We start from the raw sequence: 22,110 nt of genomic DNA, 5'->3' as shown, positions 1-22,110 counted from the left end.
GCGTGCTCCTCCCAGCAGGCTCCAGGTTCAACACCAAGTACTCACGGGGGGGGTGGGTAAAAATGACCCTTATGGATGAATTATACTTTTGTGCTCCCCTGGAGGGGGGGGGCGAGAAATCCATTCCGTCTGTTGCAAGGAAAAAAACCCAGCACGGACCCTCCCGTGGGCTCAGACACGCCTTTCAGCGCCTCCTTGGCAGAAAAGCCTTCCTCCCTCCGCGACCCTCGCCCCGCCGCACGCCTGCCTCGGAAAGTTGAGTGCTCCAACAACTGAGCGCGTGCGCGCCCCCGCCCGCGCGCGCGCACTGCCCAGCACACGCAGAGAGGCAGCAGCGCGGCCGGCCGTCCTTTCCACGCCTGACCTGATCTTGGTGCAAATGTGCTCCAGCAGCAACTCAGTGCCAATTTTTTTTGGGGGGGGGGGGAGAAGAGTTGGCTTGGCTTGCTTGCGCTTGGCTGGCTTGCTCTCTGCAACTGCTAAGCTCCCCTCTCCTCCTCCCCCTTTAGCATTGTCTCTCCCCCAGCCCATTCCTCCCTCCTTCACCCCCACCCCACCCCTTCTCCTCTCCAAAAAGGATCATTGTTAGTTTCTCCACTTCCTCCCTCCTCCTGCTTACTTATGCACACGTCACGGGGCAGCCCCGCCCCCTCCTGCATCTCATTAAGTGCCCTGGTGTGTTTCTTTTTCCCTGTCAATAATCCTGGATCCCAGACTTCTTCGTGCCTCCGGATTTCGATCCCCCTTTTTCGAGCTGTCAATCAGCGCCGCCTTTGAACTGAAAAGCTCTCCGTCTAACTTCAACTCACTCCAATCCGAGCGGCACAGGCTCCCTAGATCTGCGGCTTCCAACCCCCCCTCTTTTTTTTTTTTTACAGCTGACTTGTTGTTTGCTGCAATTTTTTTTGTAGTCCCCCCTCCCCCTTTTCTCTCCCTCCCTCCTTATATAATTTTTTTTTATTATTAATTTTTTGGGTGCCTGCCCGCGTGTCTCTCTCTCTCTCTCTCTCTGTGTGTGCGCTTTACACGCTGATCTGATCTTCGGAAGAAAAGAGAGAGAGATCCAGAAGAAGGAAAAAGAAGAAGCCCAAAGTCACTGGTGCAAAAGGAAAGGAGCAGGGACACTGCCCTCCCCTCCTCCTCCTCCCTCCTTCCCCTCCCCAGGAGGAAAGGAAAAGGAAAAACAACTTTAAACTTGGACTTTAAAAAAAAAATCGCAAACTTCCCCCTTTTCTGTCCTTTTTTTTTTTAATCCACCTTTTTCTTTCTTTCTTTCCTTTTTTTTTTCCTCCCTTCCCCTCCCCTCTTTCTTCTTGCAAAATTGCTGGTGGGGTCCAGCCAGGAGGAAAATGCCGCAACTCAATGGCGGTGGAGGGGACGATTTGGGGGCCAACGACGAGCTGATCTCCTTCAAAGACGAGGGCGAGCAAGAGGAAAAGATCTCGGACAACTCTTCGGCCGAGAGGGATTTAGCCGACGTCAAGTCGTCCCTGGTCAATGAATCCGAAACGAATCAAAACAGCTCCTCAGACTCAGAGGTAAGGAGAATCTCGACCCCCCCCACACACACCTGCTTTTACTCCACCTGGGGGGAGAAGAAACTGGGGTGGGGGGAAGACAGGGGATGCCTTGGAGCTCCATCCTAGCCACACTTTCCTGGGAGTAAGCCTGTTGAATGCAGTGGGGCTTGCTTCTGAGTAGACAAGCATGGGCTTGCGCTCTTGGATGGGGGCAACCCAAGCACAGCCTGGGCTCCCTACCTGCGCTCTGGGGAGCCGGTGGGTTCCTCCGCCTGGAGCTTCCCACCAACTTCTAACTTTGTTTCTTTTTGTATCTGCTGTGTGTGTCTGTCTGCCCGCCACCCTCCCTCTCCCGGGTCTGGTTGTGCGCTCTTGCAGGCGGAGAGGCGGCCTCCGCCGAGATCCGAAAGTTTCCGAGACAAATCCCGGGAAAGTTTAGAGGAAGGTAAGTGTGGGGCTTCTCGCCCCTCTCCAGCCACCCTCCTCCTTTGGGGGGTGCAGATCTGGAGCCCTCCCCGCCAAGATGGGGAGGCCAGGCTCTGGATGGGGCGCTGGGCTTGGCAGGAACCCTTTCCTGACTGTGATTTTGTTTCTCCTGCCCCCTTCTTCTCTCCCCCCCGCTCCTCGTTCCCGCGCCATGTTAGCTGCGAAAAGGCAAGATGGAGGGTTGTTCAAGGGCCCACCGTACCCTGGGTATCCCTTCATCATGATCCCCGACCTGACCGGCCCCTACCTCCCCAATGGATCCCTCTCGCCCACGGCAAGAACGGTAAGTGCCCTTTTTCTCCGGGCTTTGCTCTGCCCTGGTGCCTTCCTCCGCTCTGCCTGCCCCTGGAGGCTCCTGCGTGGCCCATCCCTCCTGCCCCCACCCCCAGGGCACTGCCAGAAAACTTTCCCAAACTTTGGTGCCTTCCGCCCAAGGCTGGCAGGAGGGGGTTTGTTGACACTCCGTCTTGTCTGTGTCTCTGGTCACTTTCGGTTTGTGGTGGGGGGTCCCTAGAAGCGCCTCTGTGGTTCAGGCAGGACTCCAGCACACTTTCGGCCTCCCCCCCCATCTGATTCCCACCCAACTATGCCATTTCTATAGCGCTCTGTTTTCCTCTGCTCTCTGGAGTGGCGACTTGGTTGCTTGCTCGCTCTCTCCTCCCCCTTTCCTTTTTCCTCCCCCTTAACCCTTTCCTGGCCGCCCTAAGTTACTCATTCACTGGAAGAGTTGTCCAGGGGTGATGATGATCAGTTGATTTTATCTTTCCTTAGAAAGGAGTTCCTGTTTGAAAAATCTGTGATGAGTTGCAGGTTAACTCCAAGCATCTAATCCTTTTTTTTTTCCTTAAAAAATTATTATTATTCTGCCAATTCATGTTTGTAGGACATCTTTGAGAACTTCATGACATCCTAGGGAGGGGGAATGTATTTGCATTTCTTTGCAAGGCAACTTTTTTAAATAAAAGGATTTTTTTTCCCAAAAATTACATATATACTTAAAGATCATGGATATGAATTACATGGGGGGAAAAAATCATGGCTGTCATCTCTCTCTCTCTCTCTCTCTCTCTCTCTCTCTCTCTCTCTCTCTCTCTCTTCCCCACCCCCAGTCCACTGTAAATGCCCACTGGAGAAAGTTCTTCCTTGGCAGCCTGCTTTTATTTTGTTAGCAAGGACTGATTTGAAAGGAGTTTATTCTTTAGTGATGGGGAGCTGAACTGAGTTCTCCAAAAGGACCAAGACCCCAATAAAAATAGGCAGATGGATTCATGAAGACTGAAATTACACTTTAAAAATAAAAAAAATTAGAAAAACTCAACATAAAAACTAGTCTACACTTAAACTAATCGGTTTTTTGAAAAGATTCTGTTACTGAGGCATATACATCCACATATCCTACATAAAGCTCTCTCACACTTCTCCTTTTATGGGTGTGGCAGAAAGGTCAGAAGGCGTGGTGGATGAATGGAGGGAATAAGTGGCTGTCGCCCTCAGATTGTGGTTTATTAAACTTTTGAGATGTTGTAAAGATTTGGCTGTCATTCCTGCACTGACTTGGATTTATGCCAACTCCACTCCTCCCACCTAGCCAATATATTTGTTCATTAACCTTGTTTTTTAAAAAAAAGCAACAAAAAGCATGAGTTTTTAACTGTCATGCACAAAATGCCCCAATGGGATACAGAATTTTCTTACACTCAGTCTATTGATAGAATTATTATTTTTTTTAATTTTAATCTTTAAATTGAAGGAATTCTTCTCCAATCTATCCCCTTCTTCTCCCAAGCAACCATTTGCCTGGTTCCCTGTTTTCTTTACAATGGTGATACAAGACAGAAATTTGCAATAGCATATCAACTGCTAAGTAGCTGCTGAATCCATGGTAGTGTATTATACTAGGAGATCGTTTCCATGTGTTGATCTACAAGTGTTTGTGATTAAAATTGTTGCAGTATTAATATTGCACAAGGCTTGTTTTCTTACCATTTATTTTTTCAAGTTAGAAATTGCAGAGGGAACGGATGGCAAAGTAGTGTTTATGTGTATATTTTTAAACGTGTCCAAGGATGAGGTTAACCCTCATAATAATAATTTGCCTTTATTTGGGGGGGGCCTATGGTATTGCCAGGTTGACATTCTGATGATCAATGTTTTTCTGCATAATAGAAAGGAGTGGTGACTGGGTTTGATTGCAGAAATGGTGGGACAGGTGAATTGTGTTGTATGTTGGTAGGTGAAGTGTGTGGTTATTCTGTGGCTGTGTGAAATGTACTTTTGAGAGAACAGCTTTATGTGTTTTGTTTTTAAATTCAAAACAGTAAATAATTTTGGATATTTAAATTAGTTTGGTACATGAGAATAGACAGGCTTTTTCTGTTAAAAACACTAGGTTGTGTTTTGTCTCTTACATTTTGTTTACATCTTTAATGACCAGCACTTTTCTGGATCTGATCCCTCACTTTCTGACAGGAGTCTATTGACGTTTGAATAGGCTTTGGATCAGGCCCTCAGCAGTCCTTAATGAATGGAAAAATTTCTTCCTGCCCAACCATATTTGAATCAATGAATTCTCTGAATTAAATACATTATATAAAAAGTTGTTATTTTATGATTGACATAGCAGGTGACTTTAGTTCTCTGCCGTCACATGTATCCAAAATACATTTTCCATATTTTCTAGGTGATTTTATTATTTGCACTTTGGTCACCTCTGCATATTTCAGTTCTTTCTTCTATGTTCAAGCTACTATGGATTTATTTAGCTTCTACAGATGTGTGAATGCATGTTAAATTATGGGGTTTAAAGAAAATCTATTGTTTGCTTATGCCACAAAGCTAAATTACTTAATATTTCAATGAGTTTATTCTCTGATATATTATTCATTGAACCAAATAATTTGGTGTTTTTTTTTTAAATAAAGGTATTCCTATACAATCCACATATAGATTTTTCAGTGTAAGTAGAATTATACAGCACGGAAATAATGTGCTACATTTTTCACTGTAGGTTTAAAAAGTGATTTTGCCCAATTATTTCCCTTTTTGGGTATTTGGCTAGGATTTCATTTTTTGTTTTGAAGAACCTTTGTTGTTCTTAAATATACCTTTCAGATTTTTTTGATGTTCACAAGCTGCTTCATAGGGACACTGATTTTTGATTTTCCACTTTAAAGAATGTAAAGAATTATGAAGTATCATTAAATCTGTTTATGATGAATAATATATTACTTCTGTAATAATACTTTAATTGCTGAAGACTTAACAAAGCTTGATAGCAATAATATTTATTTTTAAATGACAAAGATTCTTCTGCATAATGTTAATTTTGCCTTTGATAAAGTAATGTGTCTGGCTCTTAAGAGGACCAATATGCATTAAGGAGAGCTCTATTTGAAGTGAAATAATACATCTGAGAACACATTTGTGTAGGGTGATAAAGTAAACTGCATTTCAGAATTTACAGAACAATTAAGTAGTTTAATGTCATTGTAGTGGGATGTCATTCTGGTTATGAAAGCATTTTTGGTATTATTTCATTCGGTTTTTGCATGTACCTGTTTTCTAAATTGTTTGCTTTCTATGGGGAAGATTTGTTTGAGTTCTTAAATATGAAACCCCTTGCATTTTTATCAGAACTGAAAATCCTTAAGGTTGAAAAATATGTGAGTGATCTGTTTTCGATATGCAGAATGGAAAATGTTAAAACAATATCTTGAAAAATGTATTGTTTTTCTCTTATCCCCTGAATCAAACCACATAATCTTCTGCAGAAGAATGTGGATGCTGGGGTGTGAAGAGTTAATGGTGTGCACCCCCCTTCCTTTCTTTCCCCTGCCTTGAATTGTTTTGACAACACTTTTCAAAAGTGTGACATTCTGAGCCCCTGCAATACAATGTAATATTACTGTAATTACACAGGTCATTACATTTTAAATAGAGAACAATGAAATGCTTATCACCACTGAAAAAAAGAACAGGTGTTCTTGTTCTTCTTTGGTATTTATGCTAATTTGTTTTTCATCTCCTTCAGAAATATTTATGGCCCGACATTGTTAAGATTTCTGCCTCCAACATGAGGGTTTGATTCACTGCTAATCTTTAGGGTTGAAGGGTTCCTTGATTTCTAAAATAAGGGTTATAGTGTGAAAATAGTTGGTGGATGTTCAGATTATATGTGCAGTTTTCATATGTCAGTGTGTTTGTGCTTCGCGGTGCAGAGAAGCTATTCACTGAATTCCACTGTGTGCATTCTTTATGACATTAAAACAATCGTGGTGAAGTTTTTTGTGTGTTTTTTGAAGTGTGTAGAAATAAGCTATTCACAGCAGATGATCTTCTGACATCAATCAAATGAACCACAATTTGAAAAACCTCTCAGTTCTTCTGAGCAAGGTTAGCCCACTGTCTCTGCTATAGAATTGGTTTGTTAGGGATATAATAGCAACCCGGGTTAGCCTTGTTAACTTCTTCTAAATAAAGCATTTAAACTTTTCTCACATGATTTCATTCCAAGGGGAAAAAAATGACAGCAGTGATAGGCTCATCACCCAGCTTTGCACTGGGAAGGTGCAGAAGGGAAAAGGTGGGGGAGGGGGATATAAGGAGAGGGGACATAGAAGTTACTGTAACAAAGTTTCATGCTGCTTTATCTGTGAGTGTCCCAAATATTGCCTTTTGCTGTAAAATGACTTACAACAAACATAAAATGGTTTGGTCTTTTGGTTTAGTGGTTCCAGGGTTCAGGCATTTATAACCATAGTGTCTTTTTTGTTTTAAAAAAACAAAAAACCTTGAACCAGGATACAGAAAGAACAGCTGCGGAGTGGCGTTTTGGTTTTGGGTGTGTGTGTGCTTTCCTTTGCATGAAATGTGTGTGTGTGTGTGTTTTCAACACCATGACTAAAACTGCCAGGCCCCCCATTTCCAGCTGTCTGGCAGTTATGTGGAAGTGGGATTATAGGCTGTTAAGCATGAGACAACCTGGATTTAGCAAATGCTTTCCTTCCCTGAGTAGGTGACTGTTGGGGGGGGGGGGATAGAAAGGAGATGCCTCATGGTTGCTCTTCAAACACACACAGTAATAAGAATAATGAAAGTAGATATTCACTCTTGGGCCCAAAGCACATATTGGTTGCCAACAACAAGAGGGCTTGCTGATAGTGAAAGTATGGATGTGTGTGTGTGTATATCTTCTGTTTTTGTATTCAGGACTGTAAGGGAATTAGCATGTTCTTTTCCCCACACCTTACCTGTTGTGGGAACTTCTTGTCCCTTTCTGATACAGACTTTAACTGCTTCAGATGCAGCTGCTATATTGTTTGCATAGTAAGAGAGGCTTGTAGCCTTCCAACCCTCTTTTTTTCTTTTTTGTTCATGTGTTTTGTCTCTTTTGTACTGAGCTATTGTTAATATGTAGGCTGCAGAGCCTTGCCTGTTGACTCATAATTGGGCACATTTGTGAAGGAAATGGTTAATTTTACAACCAAAGGCAAACTTGCACCTCAACAGGTCTGCTGAAAGAAATGTGCCACAGTCATTTGCTGGCAGGCAGTGAAGGGTCATAAATCTACAGGGTTTATTTACAGCCTATAACACTTATGAATGTTAAGATATTTGACGCCACGCTGGCCTTATAATATCCAAGGTCCACAGACACTGGCAGTGGGTCAGGTTTCTTTCACTAATTATAAGCAATGAGGGATGGGAAAGGTGGGGGAAATTGAGAAATAAACCCATGAAAAGCTCTGTGTGTGTGAGTGAGATCGCACACTCTCTCCTAAGTGTAGGGCTGGCCATTTATATGATTCAGAATTAACACTTGCATTGCTGAGGGGCAATGTGGAGTCTTAAGGAATGCTTCAGCCCAGCCTGCATTCTTTCACAACGTGCTCAGCGTCTTGTATAGGGTATCAAGAAAGGAACCCTGCAAAATATTTCCCAGAATACTGCCAGGAAACCTGATATAACCTTCAATATATTTGATGTATTGAGCTGGGAGGAAAAAAAACAATCACTTGCCAGGATTAATACGCAAGTAAAGAGTATTATTAGAGTGTAAGTTTATGACGCCTGTCTTTTTAAGTTCCTTTGTTTTTTAAAGGGCTGCATTCTTATAGGAATATCCTTAGATCAGATCGGTAAACATTTTCTGTTTAGAAGCAGCTGGCTTTAAACCATGTACAGCTCTCTCTCTCTCTCCTTTTTTTTTTTTTTAAAAGAGCGGAATAAAATCTGAGGTTTGCAGCGTGGGAAGTTGAGGAGGGAAAGCATGTTGGAAGAAAGTGAATCTGGGAAAGAATGTAGAAAAATCCAGAGGCCAGGAGAGAATAATTGGTTGTCGAAAGAAGAATGCTAATGTGTAGGGAGAGATTTTGGAGGCTTGAAAAAACATTGTTGGAATCAGCTGCTGAAGGGGAAGCTGGGCACCCAGGGATGGTTTGGCTCATGTGTCACAGAAGTAGGGGCCAACGGGAGGGGGGGAAGCATCCCTCCAGGGGTGTCCCCCATAGATCTGCCTAGATTAAACCAGTGAACTGTTTAAGTTATTTCATAGGAAATAATTCTCTCTTGACAATCCATTACTGTTTCTCCCTTTTTAAAATGAAAACGTTTAAAACGGGCTAAATGATAGATCTGGATTAAACACAAACAAACTGCTAGGAGCATTTTTTCTTCAACCCAGAGGGAATATATTGTCACATTCTGCTTGCAGAGACTAATTTGGGCAAAGGGGTCAAAGAGAAAGACAGTCTCTTGTTTTTCTCTCAATGTTTTCCTCTTTTATTTGAAATGTGAAGTCTTTTCTTTAGAATAGATAAGTCTCTTTGCACAAATGGAATAAAACCCTTTCCTCTAATAAATGCTCAAGGAGTCTGTAGGACAATGTTTTATAAATTTTCCTGACCTGGAGAGTTCTGTAACTTATTAGCCTCTAGGGATAAATCTGAATCCCTTAACACCACATTACAGAGATGGCTTGGGTAGGACCTTTTAGCAGGTTATCAACAGTAGTGTTTGCCTGTTTCCCAAGAGAATTCATTTGCAACTCTCCATTTATTCTCAGTTTGGCACTTGGGTCTGTTCTTTTGTGTGCTTTTTTGTTTAAGCACTCCAAAACCTTGATCCCATTCTTTCTCAGAAGGCTGCTACATAGCCAAGCAGGCAGCCATGAATGAGTTAAGTGCTAGCTAAAGTTTGGCTGAGCGAAAATAAATTTGGGGGCCTGGTTGGCATTAAGAGGGTACAGCACATTTTACAGAGCTTAATTAGTACAAACTGTAATTGTTCAGGGTCTGCCAGGAGAAGTAATGTGCAGGAAAAGTGAAGTCGTTCTTTTGCAGTCTTCGGTTTTAAAACGATAAATCACTTGCATATTTGTGCAATGATTCAAATGGAGCTGAGACCTCTCCATCTCAACATGTGGTAAATTGTAAAGTCAATGAATTGCAGATGTAGGAGCTACAGTTTGAATCCTCTCTCTCTCTCTGTGTGTGTGTGTGTGTGTGTGTGTGTGTGTGTGTGTGTGTGTGTGTAAAATGTGAAATGAATGTCAAAGAGGACAGAATAAATATTTATTGAAAATATAACTGGCCTTTAACTTGCTGGATCAATTATGAAGCGCTAAGAATACCGGCAATTTTGTTCTTTGCCATTTGTTAACGCTTTAAAGAAATTAAATCAAGAGCGGGGACACTGTTAGCTTGATGAGCAGTGTTAATCCTTCAGAAACCATGACTTTTCTACATGAAAACATATAACAATAGGATTGGTAGAAATAAATTCACTACTACTACTATTACTTGCATAAAAACAAATTCCTAAAAAAGAAGACAAAATATTTATTCATGAAAACCTTTAACAAGAGAGGTGGCTAAGAGTGTATCTTACAGAATTTCCTACAAGTTCTTCAAGAGATCTGTTTCTGCATTCCTTGCTCACCCAGAAGTCTCATCAACTTCACCCAGACTTCCTGCTTGAATAAGGGAAGCATAAAGACCATGTCGTTCATTTTTAGCATGTTTGAAATGCTCAATGACCCCATTGTTTGCATCTCAGTTATCCAGGGCTACTTGTTAACCTGATTTAGGCTGGTATAAAATAAGCGTGGGGTGATGCTCTTCCTTTATCCCTAGTGGTACTGGGCATCTTTATAAATGTGCTTCTACAACAGACTACAACAGCTGTAAGCACAGTGAGTTTTTGGGTAGGAAATTTTTTTGTACAGGCAGATATTCAGTCTTTGGAGTTACTATTCCACCTACAATCTGAAGTGGAATGGTCCAGGCACGGGTTTATTACCTCAGTGCGGCCTAGGTCATGTCATTGAATTTAAATTACAGTGACTGTGGCTGCCATCCTATACACGCTTTCCTAGGAGTAAGTCCAATTGAACACAATGAGATGTACTTCTGAGTAGATATACATAGGATTGTGCTGTGTATCACACAGGAGTAGATCATAACAAACCACAAGAGGAGAGCAGAAAAGTCTGAAATGCCTTTTAGCTTGTGTTTGAAGTACAAGATAGAAATTCAGTATAATTAGTTGGTTTGTATAGGTCTACATTTCTGTAGCGGTGGGTGGTTTTATCATTGTTGATAAGAACAGATGATGTTGCCTTGAATGTATCTTGTTCTGACATTAGGTATTCTATGACTGTGTCTGACTGGATGTAAAATACCTAAAAGGAAGAGGCCATATAGTCTTCGCAGTCATTAATCATGTTCAGAGGTCCTGTACCTCACACATTAACAGTTCCCGAACTGTGAGTCTGTGATCCACCAGTGGGTCACAACCCAATTTTTGGTGGTTTGCAAAACAGACAGGGCAAATTAGTCTATGTACATCGAGTGGTAAACAACTTGCTGCTTGGGGGGAGCACTGCTGCCCAATCACCATTACAGCCTCAGAGGTTTGATTGTCTGATAAAGTGAAACTTTTTAAGGTGAGTCCTGATGCTAAAAAGGGTGGGTCTGCCAGGATAATGGTGGATTAGATAGCATCAGAGATGCTTCCTCCCCTGCCCCCTTTTCCTGTCCAGTCCTGTCCAGAGCAGTGGAGTCGAGTGTGTGGATGGAAGTGGGCACTGCCTCCATTTGCTGCCTGAGGCAACTGCTTCAGTCAGCCTCCTTGATAGGCTGGCCCTGCCACTGCTTGTGTGTGTGTGTGTGTGTGTTTTCAGTCCATAGTTTTCCATTTTCATTCTGTCAGATTTTTGTGTGGAAGCAAGCAGCAACAAAGTCTTAGTAAGAACATCTGGACAGAGGTGAACATGTATTGATAGTTGTTTTTTTTTTTTGCTGTTAGCTGCTAAAGGTGAAGAATTTCTTTATGCTGATGACAGTAGCCGTGCTTAGTCCTTTTTCTTTTCTCTCTCTCCTTCTTAAAATGTTGCTCTCTGAGTAAAGAATCCTATTCCATGCAGTTAGAGAAAAAGGATCTAAATAAATGTTTGGATTGTAAAACAATAGAAACCAAACTTGTCCCTGTATTGATCAAAGTATATTTATTGATGCTAATCCAAGTTACTTTGTAACTGGTTTGGATGCTTTGGCGTGGCAGCCTCAATTTCTGATATAAATGATTTTAGGTCACAGGGTGACAAATGATTTTAGGTCACTGGGCTTGTACACTACATCCTCTCTCATCTTTTCCCCTACTCTGATTTTACTTCTTCTTTAGTTCAAGCCATAGTTTGCCACTGTATGCGAGCCAGCAAATGATGGTTTGGGCTTGCCACCCTAACCAGGATTGCAACCATAGTTTGCTGATTTGGGTGCAATGAAAAACAATGGTTTCTGCAAAAGATGAAACATTAAGTGTGTGAAAGCATGTAGGAAAGCATGCATCAAGGTTTGCCCCACAGCATTAAACTATAATTTGGTATAGTATTAAATGTGAACTAACCTATTGACTTAGTGCTACAACTATGGTTGAAATAGTCTAGATCAGCGTTTTTCAACATTTGTCCCACAATGTACCACTTCTCATGGTCCACCTATTCAAAGTATCACCAAAAGTAACTGGCAATGTCATCAACAGTTATTTCTTGGGAGGCCAGACACAATTCAACAAACACCGGTAAGAGGCTAACGGTAGACAGGAGGGCTTTTTCGAGCGCACAAAAAATACACGCTGGAGTTCTGCCTACCAAGCCAAGCCTCCTATTGCTACTTGTCACATTGTGTTGCTGGTCTCACTGCCAGGCGGTGGGGATTTGGGGGTCCCGCGAGTGCAACCGAACACTACCTCAAGTAGAACCGGTGTTATGAGAACCAAAAGAGTTGGGAACACTGCCAGTTGTTGCAGGGGAGGGGGAAGGCAGCAGCATGATCCCCAGGATAGTGCTGTTGCCAGGGATGCAGTCAGCGCTACAGTCCTGAGTGGTCAAGGGGGCCTGGGGAGCTCTCCACATGGCTTCCTGTGCCTGCAAAAGTCTAAAAAAAAAGGCACTTCCTGTTTTATCATGAAAACTGGAAGTGCCCCTTTTCTTTTTCAGAGTTTTGCAAGCAAGGGGAGCCCCGTGGGGCTCCCTGAACCCCTCAGGACTGCAGCGCTGGCTGCAGTTGTTAAAAAAACCATCCCTGGCAATCTTGGAATGGCGTTGCTGCCTTCACTCCTCCCCGCCTCTTAAAGGGGCAGGGGCAAGTGATTCTCTGGCTGGTGGGTCATGATTCTCTAGTTTGGGAACCACTGATCTAGATTCACCTGTACACACATAAAATTTCTCTCAGTCCAGACACCCTTGACTTAGGCTTTAATCCTATGACCTCTTATCTGGGAGTAAGCTTAATTGAACCATATGGGATTTACTTCTAAATAAACCCACATGAAATTGTGCTGGTACACGTGTAATCTCAGGTCTGTGGTAGTGTTCAAGTAAATTGTTAATCTTAACAATATTGAAAGGATTAAACCTAATGTAAGTAGTCTGCGAGTTTGGCCATTGTCCGGTTGGTCATGGAAATGATTTTTTAGTAGGTTCTGCTGGTGTTGCTCTACTTGTGAGTAAGATTTCATTCAAGTTCTTACATTAGAACAGGGGTGCCCAAACCCCGGCCCGGGGGCCACTTGCGGCCCTCAAGGCCTCTCTATGTGGCCCGCAGGGAGCCCCTAGCCTCCAATGATCCTCTGGCCCTCCTGGAGATTTGTTGGAGCCCACACTGGCCCGATGCAACTGCTCTCAGCGTGAGGGCAACTGTTTGGCCTCTCAAGTGAGCTGTGGGATGAGGGCTCCCTCCACTGCTTGTTGTTTCACGTCTGTGATGCAGTAGGAGCAGCAAAGGAAAGGCCAGCCTTGCTTTGTTCAAGGCCTTTTATAGGCCTTGAACTACTGCAAGACCTTCATTCATTATATAAGTTCATCTTTAATATATTCATTTATGTAAATTTATTCAAATCTGAAATGTAAATTAATTCGGCCCCCCACAAGGTGTCAGAGAGATGATGTGGCCCTCCTGCCAAAAACTTTGGACACCCCTGCATTAGAAGGTTGCAACTAAAGCAATTTTAATTGACTGAATTAAAAAAATGCCTCTTTTATCATAGAGAGCAAGGCTATGTACATTCAGCGATGGTTGCATTAGACTTGACAAACTGCTGCTGAATGTTTGTACCAATGAATATTAAAATATATACAATCTCATGAGAAGATTGACCTTGAATGAAATATCAAAAGAACATGGTGACAGCCTGCTGGCTAGTTTTTTTTTTAAAGTGTTTTTTTGTAATGTATTTTTTCTCTGAAAAGTAGAATTTTTTCTTGGTATCCTTTCTTAAAAGGTGTGGTTTATTGTTCCACATACAAATGTAACATGTTTTCTTTTAATTACTACTCAGCCCTTTTGTCTGTCCTGTTCACCTTGAAAGATGCAGAATGGGGGGTGAAAGAAAGCATCATTTAAAATATGCATTTGTGCTAAGGGGATATTGGATGAATTGTATCTGAGAAAAACTCCTCAAGAACATAACTTTTTCCCTCTTCAGTAGCTAGAGAACTACTTGGTAAAGAAAAAACACCTATCCCACTGAGATGTTTTGTTTGCACCTCCTCACTATCTGCACCGGTGCAGAGGTACTGGAAAATTGGATAGACCCTGAGTCTCTCTCTCTTTAAGGCTTACAGTGTAACCGGACCAAGGGCAGACACTTCCTTTAAATGTCATCCTTTGTCTGGGCATGCCTATCTCTACGCCATGCCCCTCTCTTTTTCCTTAGTACTATGGCTGAATTGGGAGGATCATGCATGTGTATAAATGCACGTGTTACTATTGGTGAACCTGATGTCTGGCCCCTATGCAGAAGGTTGCTGACCCCTGGACTTACGGGAGATTGTGCCAAAGGCATGATTGAAAAAGTGAATTCTGAGGAGGGATTTGAAGGAAGCAAGAGAGATGACATCCCTCAAGTAATTAAGGGAGTTCTAAACATAAGTGGCTGCTAAAGGGAAGTGGCAGAATTGTTTGAAGAAGCAGAAGACTTTTGGGCAGCTGAGGGTGGGGGAGCCAGGGGACAGAGGGTCATGAGCTTCTGACCTTCATAATGTAGCATGATGTGAGAGGTAAGAAGGAACAAGGCCATGGAGAGCTTCGAAAGTAAGGTTATGCTGGATCCGGAAGCAGGTAGGAAGCCTGTGAAAAATTTAAGGTGGTGCATAATGTGATGAAAAAGGTAATTGATTATTATGGCAGCATTCCGGATTGAGTTGAAGGGATTGATCCATATCAGTGGATGACTAGAGAAGCGGATGTTGAAGTAGTTGAGGCAAGAGATGACCACGTTGTGAATTTGCTGACAGAAAAAGGGATCAGTGTAATTTTGCAACATGGAGGGATTTGATGACAGATTGGATATTGGGCCTAAAAGAAAGAAAAGAGGCAAAGGTAAAGCCAATACTACAAGTTTGCTTAACAGCATGGAGGTGATATGGAGAAGAAAAGGGTACAAAGAGAGGAGGATTTGAGGAGAGAAAGGTGAGATCATCTGTCTTGGACATATTGAGTTTGTGATAAGTAGTCAAGCAGAAATGTCTGACAGTTGTGGGATTGGATAGAAGGGAAGAGTTCTTGAGTACAGAGGCAGAGCTGGGTGTCATCAACATACAGATGGTACTGAAAATCATGTAACGGTTTGATGAGGTCACCCAGGGACAGCATGCAGACAGAGAATAACAGAGAGCCAAGAACAGATCCCTGAGGGTTCCGGTAGAGAGAGGGAAAGCAAAAGAAGAGTTTGCTCCCGTGGAAAACGTGGAAGTATAATCATATAGGTGGAATTGCAAGTTCCTAAAGCATAAAGAGAGACAAGGAAGAATCAGTGATCAATGGTCTCAGATGCAGCAAAGAGGCCAAGAAGGATGAGAATAGTTGAGAGACTTTTAGATTTGGCAGTACGAAGAAAATTGGTGATTTTTATGAGAGCAGTTTCAATGGAGTGCAGGGGGCAGAAACCAGATTAGAGGACATCAGGAGCAGGACTGTAGGAAAGAAATCAAAGCAGCAGGACTATGTTACATGATCCCAGAGTTTGTACGCAAAGGCTAGAAAGAAGCCCAGGCAGTAACTGGAGAGGGAGGAAGGTTCTTCAGAATGGTGGAGGCAGTGGCATGTTTAATGTGGTAGGGAATGAAACAGTAGAGGGGGGCAGCTTGATGGAGAGATTGACTCATGACAGGGGATTTGGGAGGGAATGAAATCTAGGAGATGTGAAGAGATTTGGTGAGGGCAAATATGGTTGTCAATTCAAGTGAGATGGGGAAAAATGAGGGAAAGGTTGGTGAAGGAAAAGGGAGAGACAGAAGATAGGAGTGGCAGAGAGATGAGATTGGATGGTTTCAATTTTGGCATTGAAATAGAAGGCAAAGACCTGAGAAGAGAGTGTGAATGGGATGGGGGTGGGGGGCTGTGGCAGGCCTTAGGAGGAAATCAAATATGAAAAAAGATACTGAGAATTCCAAGAATTGATGTGAATCATGGTACTATAGTACTGTTGTGTACTTTGACCAGCTATAAGGCAGATGAGAAGGAGTGGATACATTTGTAATAGATGTAGTGCCCAGTCCTATTCACCTTTTCCTGGGAGTAAGCTCCTCTGACTCTAATGGGACTTACTTCTGAGTAGACATGCATAGGATTGGGCTGATAGTCTGCCACTTCTCTTCCAAAAACATTTAGCTGCATGAAAGTATGAACAAAGAACTCTAAAGTATGTGGCGAGCTAGGTTATTGGGAGAATGGGGCAAATGTGATCAGAGTTGTTGACCATTAACAGTTGATGGTGGAAACTGTCAGGCAGAAGTGACTGGAGAAGGCAACAAGACTTTGAATAAAGCCACTGGATCTGTGGACTGCAAATTCTAGGAGACTAGCCAGGCACTGTAATATACTTTTGCATTTCAATTCAGTTTTACTCAAATCTTTAAAGTTTCCTGTTGACAAATTTGAGCTGTTTAAAATATTTTTGCAATTTGTGAGTACTCAAAAAGAGAGGGAGTGTACACATTCATCTTTCAAGTAATATGTTCATAGCATTACTGCCTGGCTGCGTCTATATGATGTTTATAATGTTACTAGGTATTGTTGGTCGTTGGTGTTATTCACTGTGAACGGACAATCTGTGATTCTGGTTTCTGTGTGTTTCAATTGACTGGGGACTCTATGGAGTTTGTGGAAACAAGAGCCTAGGCAAGTTTTCATTAAATACTATATCAGCCACTTAGAAAAGGGAAGAATAAAGCCAGCTCATAAGAGGGACAACTTGCTAATGTAGCATTCTGTGCTCCAAAAGGAAACCTCTTTTTGCCAAGCGTGGTTCTCAGGCCAAGAATTCCAAACTTGCAGAGAAACCTGTCCAGAACACACAAGTTGTTTGAACAGGGTGCAGAATTGTCACAGTAATTAGAGCAATCTCCACAAACAGTGGAAGCTTTTATAAAGGAGAGGAGACAAAAGGTCCAAATTCATCTCATCTCCACTCCCCCCATCCCCTTTGTGAGTCACTCCTGATCAACTGTTTCTGTGGTATGTAGAAGTAAAGGGGGGAGGGGTGAAAGAGGGAAAGCAAGTTTTGAGCTACTTATTGATCATTAACATTTTGTATGAATCTAGAGTTGAATGCCCCCACCCCAGTGACAAGTCTAGCTGTTTGGCACTTCTTCCCTCAATTTTGGTGTTGTCTCATGTGGTGTAGATTAATGGAATTTAGGGCATCTGAACACCTAATACTCTTTGAATGAGTTTTGATGGTACTTAGTTGTTTCTTGGTTAACTAATGTGCTTATGATCTTGTGAACTTGGTAGAAGAGCAAAGGCAGAATTTTTTTTCCTTATGAGTTAATGGTTTTGGGGATCGACTTAGGTTTTACTACTTTGTTGCCCAAAGGCTTGTTATGCACAAAATGGGCAGCTCAACCCTCTGCGTATTTCTTTAGAAGTAAGGCCCACTGTGTTAAATGGGACTAACTCCCAGGAACATGTACGCTGGAATTCAGTGTAGTCACTTCTCCGAGAATAAGTCTCACTGAGCACAGTGGAGCTTTATTTCAGAGTAATCATATCTTGGGGCCTGCTGTAACACACAAAGTGGCAAATTGGGGTTCCCGGGTTCAAATCTCATCTCTGCCACAAACTCTCTAAGACTAGTCATTCTTTTTCAGTCTCAGCTCCTTCTATATGAGATAATAATACTTACTTTACAGTAAGATAGTACATGTGGAGTGCTCTGCCTAAAAGAAAGCACTATACAAGTGCTAAGGTTTAAGTTGTATTGAGGCTGAAATGCATCAAATGAGACATGTTCCTGTGGGAAAAGAAATTTATTTGTAATTGTTTTTATGTGGAATTCTGATCTTTTTCTAAAAGGTTTTTGTGCATTGATCAGTTCAGTAACAACTAAAAACTCTGTGTATGAAGTTTGCCCCATAGCATTTAAATTTTTGTAGCATTGTCTTCTGGAGTTTGACTTTCTGTGAGCCACCTTGTAACACCTTGAATCCTCTTTGTGGAGGAGAACATATCCATATTTTTATAAGTAAAATGGGAAAAGTTTTCCCTGTTTAATTTCTGCTTGACTTATAGGCAGTAAAGGCATGGGGCAATGTCGAGGTGGTGGGGAGGGCGATGCTTATTACATCTGAGTACAGAAGTGTTAGTCTTCCTTGCCTCCTTGCAAACATACTTTCCTTGCCTATTATTAATTTGGGGTTCTGCCATTTACAATGTTTGTGTCAAAATGGACTCCAATATTAATGAAGATGAATTTGTAAATGAACAAAACATGGAAGGTGGAAAAGCAGTTGGATGAGTGTTCTTGGTTTGGGTTGTTTTCAAGGAAAATAAAAAGCAAAACATAGTGCTGTTGGAGCATACATTTTTGGTGACAAATATAATTGCTCCGCATTTTAGGCCCAGTTCACTTGTGTGAATTCAACTTAACGTGGTCAGCAAACCAAAAAGAGTGGTTTGAACAGTGCAGTCAATTCCGACTGCATTCCACTTACTAAATACATGCCTGAGAGTGAGCTTGAGATCTGCGAATGAAGCTGCTGTACCCTCTATTGGTTTCAGTTCCTGCTTGTCTCTTATAATTTTTAAAGAGGCAGTATGTATTTTTAATAACCCATTTCTGCCTAGCCCACAGGTTTGATCCCTGTTGCATATATGCAACATTGAGCAGAAATGATTTAAGGAATTTTCAAGACAATTTTGAGTGTATGCAATTTTAGCTTTACATGCCAACTCTGGAACATAACCCTCACATCAACCGAGGAGCAACTGCATGTGATTATTTGAATATGCAAACATAAATGAGGGAAGATTTCAGACCTACCACCTATTACATTTATTTCTGGTGCCCAGGCTATAACATCTATCTAATCACCATCGCCACATTCTTCTGCATCTCCTATCATCCTGTGTACTCATCGTAAACACTAGTGATTAAGTGTCTACCACTGTGGAAACAAAGTGGGGATACTCAAACACAAGATAGTGGTTTCTACATATTTGAAGACTATGTGGGATCAGGTAAATTTGTAAATTAAATGATTAAAACTTCCAGAACTGCCCTAGGAACTTTCAGGACAGTATACAGTATTACTTAGGCAACAAAACTGCCAATACTGCACTACCTTTATGTGAAAGTATAGGATTTTTCTCTGTGTACAAAACATGTGGAATGTGGAATGCTGGAATCCCTAGCATGTATGCACTGCTGAAACAGAGACGCCTGCGTTGGCTCGGTCATGTCATGAGAATGGATGATGGCCGGATCCCAAAGGATCTCCTCTATGGAGAACTCGTGCAAGGAAAGCGCCCTACAGGTAGACCACAGCTGCGATACAAGGACATCTGCAAGAGGGATCTGAAGGCCTTAGGAATGGACCTCAACAAGTGGGAAACCCTGGCCTCTGAGCGGCCCGCTTGGAGGCAGGCTGTGCAGCATGGCCTTTCCCAGTTTGAAGAGACACTTGGCCAACAGTCTGAGGCAAAGAGGCAAAGAAGGAAGGCCCATAGCCAGGGAGACAGACCAGGGACAGACTGCACTTGCTCCTGGTGTGGAAGGGATTGTCACTCCCGAATTGGCCTTTTCAGCCACACTAGACGCTTTGCCAGAACCACCTTTCAGAGCGCGATACCATAGTCTTTCGATACTGAAGGTTGCCTATATATATACCCACTCCCACCGGGAACTAAGAGCAGAAAAGGGAATGATGCTTTATAAAATGCATAGTGGAGAGTATGTTGAGGGAAGTTTTCCACCCTCCATAATGCTGGAACCTACTGGAAGAAGATTCAAGACAGGCAGGAGAAAGCCAGCAAGGAATATGGTGATGAATCAATAACTTTGATGTCTTTAGGACAAATTTTGTGTTGGAGGACATTTCATAGAGGACAAGTGGCTATAAGCGATGAAGGCTATATGTTACGACCAGGTTTAGAGGTATCATACCTCTGAATTCAGCTGGTTGGGAGCTACAGCATTGGGGGAGTGTGCTGTGGCCTTTGTGTCCTGCTTAATGGCTTTCCAGACATCTGTTTGGCCATTGTGAAAAATAGAAGGCTGGACCTTTCCTCTGCTTTAGCAGTGCTATTCTTATGGCTTCATTTGGGACAGTATTGTTGAAGAAGTACATGAAGGGATAAATAACTGGCACACAAGTGCCTTTGTTGGCAACTGCCATGCCATCACATTTACTCCCCCGCCCCACAAAATCCCATCACCCTGATTGTGAGGATGGAGTGACTTATACAAACTGAACCTTCTCACACAATCTAAATTAAGATAGTATTTAGATTGTATGTGAGATTGTATTTAGATTGTATATAGATGGGATGAACCCCTGATGGGATTAGGAGATAGAAATGTCATGCTGGGAAGGGAAGCTGAACATACATGACACTGCTCCTAATTGTGTTGTTGGCCTCACAGCTTGAATGTGTTATCCAAACGGGGCAACTGTGTCTTGAACTGAACAGGACTTAACCCACTAATGGTAAAGAGGAAGCTCTATCAACATAGACCAGGGGTGCCCAAACCCTGGCCTTGGGGCCACTTGTGTCCCTTGAGGACTCCCAATTTGGCCCTCAGGGAGCCCCAAGTCTCCAGTGAGCCTCTGGCCCTCCAGAGACTTGCTGGAACCCGTGCTGGCCTGACACAACTGCTCTCAGCCTGTTCAGCCTCTCACCTGAGAGACAAGGGCTCCCTCCACTGCTTGCTGTTTCACATGTGTGATGCAGCAGCAGCGGCAAAGGAAAGGTTGACCTTGCTTTGTTGAAAGCCTTTTATAGAACTATTGCAAGACCATCATTCATTCAAATAAGTTCCATCTCTAATATATTCATTTATGTAAACTTATTCAAATTTGAAATGTAAATTAATTCTTTTTTTTTCTTGGCCCCCGACACAGTGACAGAGAGATGATGTGGCCCTCCTGCCAAAAAGTTTGGACACCCCTGACATAGACCTTTCTTATGTACCTCATGGGATATTCTCAGTTTCCCTTTCTCTTTTCCCTGACAAAAAATCTCTTATGAGAGGGATCCCAGAGTGGGTCATTTCTGCTGTATGTGCCTGTTTTCAAATCGCTGACTTTGCAAACCAGTTTTTCTGCTGGTAACTTTCTCTATGGTTGGAGAGAGTTCAGAAACTTGTTAGGGAACTGTTCTAGCTACTTGCATTGTGAAAAGGCTTTCAGGGATCAGAGATAAGGGACTTCTTTTGTTAATCTTGCACATCTCTTGTGAGTAATCCTGTTGGTCGTTAGAAGGATTTTTTCCAATAAGTAAGAGCTGGTAGACTTGGCTTCATGAATCATATGCGGTTATTGCATTCCAGTGCTCAGACACACCTTCAAGCAGAGGTGTGTGTGAAATAACTTATAACAAGATTCAGGGGCTACTTGTAATAATAAGCTGCTGGGCTTTAAAAATTTGTAGCTAATTTTTTTTTAGATAAATACTGTATTTGTTCGTGTGTGTTTTTTTAATTCTTTCCTCAGCACTGCTGCTTAAGTACATGAATTGAAACCTGAGAGGATTCTGAGGCAAATGTAGGCCTGTCTCATAATAAGATTAGGTGGATGATTTGAAAGATATAACTCCTGCAGGAGCAAGAAATAACAAAAAAACAAAAACAAAAAACCCTGATAAGGCAAAACAAATCTGTCATTATGTTAATTAAGTTGGAGATAAATTTGCAAAACACGCCCTATACAGTCAATACAACTCAATTTCAGTCTAGTAATTACTCTGTGAGAGCAAAAGGTGTTGAGAGCTCTGAAGAAGCCTATTCCGTCTCCTGCAAATGTGGTGTCCCTAGATGATATTCTGTGGTCTGAACACTGAAACTTTGGTGGCTAATCTTCTGTTGTATTCAGTAGGCTGTTTCCTGTGAAAATTCATGTCAAATAAACCAGTTGATGCTTGTAAGTGGCATAATGGAACTCTGTAATTTAGACTGCTGTAAATTGCATAGTGGGGATCCTTCATGTGTTACTGTTGATTCCAGAGATTGAGAACCACATATCCAGGCAAAAGATAAACTACCTCTAACATTTGAGCCATTTTATTGTAAAACTGCCTTTGGCAAATTTTCATAGGATCAACAG

At 42.2% G+C, this 22,110-nt stretch overlaps 1 protein-coding gene across 19 annotated transcripts in view; it reads left to right on the top strand.

The window, feature by feature from the left end:
* Positions 1-704: 704 nt before the first annotated feature.
* Positions 705-22,110, top strand: part of TCF7L2 (transcription factor 7 like 2) — a 262,031-nt gene continuing 240,625 nt past the window's right edge. For all 19 annotated transcript variants that reach the window (XM_066622309.1, XM_066622306.1, XM_066622322.1 and 16 more), the window contains exons 1-3: positions 705-1,538; positions 1,899-1,965; positions 2,165-2,289. In XM_066622309.1, coding sequence (XP_066478406.1) covers positions 1,350-1,538; positions 1,899-1,965; positions 2,165-2,289 — 381 coding nt within the window. In that variant the 5' untranslated portion in view covers positions 705-1,349. The remainder of the gene's footprint in view (positions 1,539-1,898; positions 1,966-2,164; positions 2,290-22,110) is intronic.

The sequence above is a fragment of the Tiliqua scincoides genome, chromosome 3 (genome assembly GCF_035046505.1).
Source record: "Tiliqua scincoides isolate rTilSci1 chromosome 3, rTilSci1.hap2, whole genome shotgun sequence".
Classification (NCBI taxonomy): domain Eukaryota; kingdom Metazoa; phylum Chordata; class Lepidosauria; order Squamata; family Scincidae; genus Tiliqua; species Tiliqua scincoides.
Note: the sequence above shows the minus strand (reverse complement) of the source record. Positions and strands in the feature narration are given on the sequence as shown.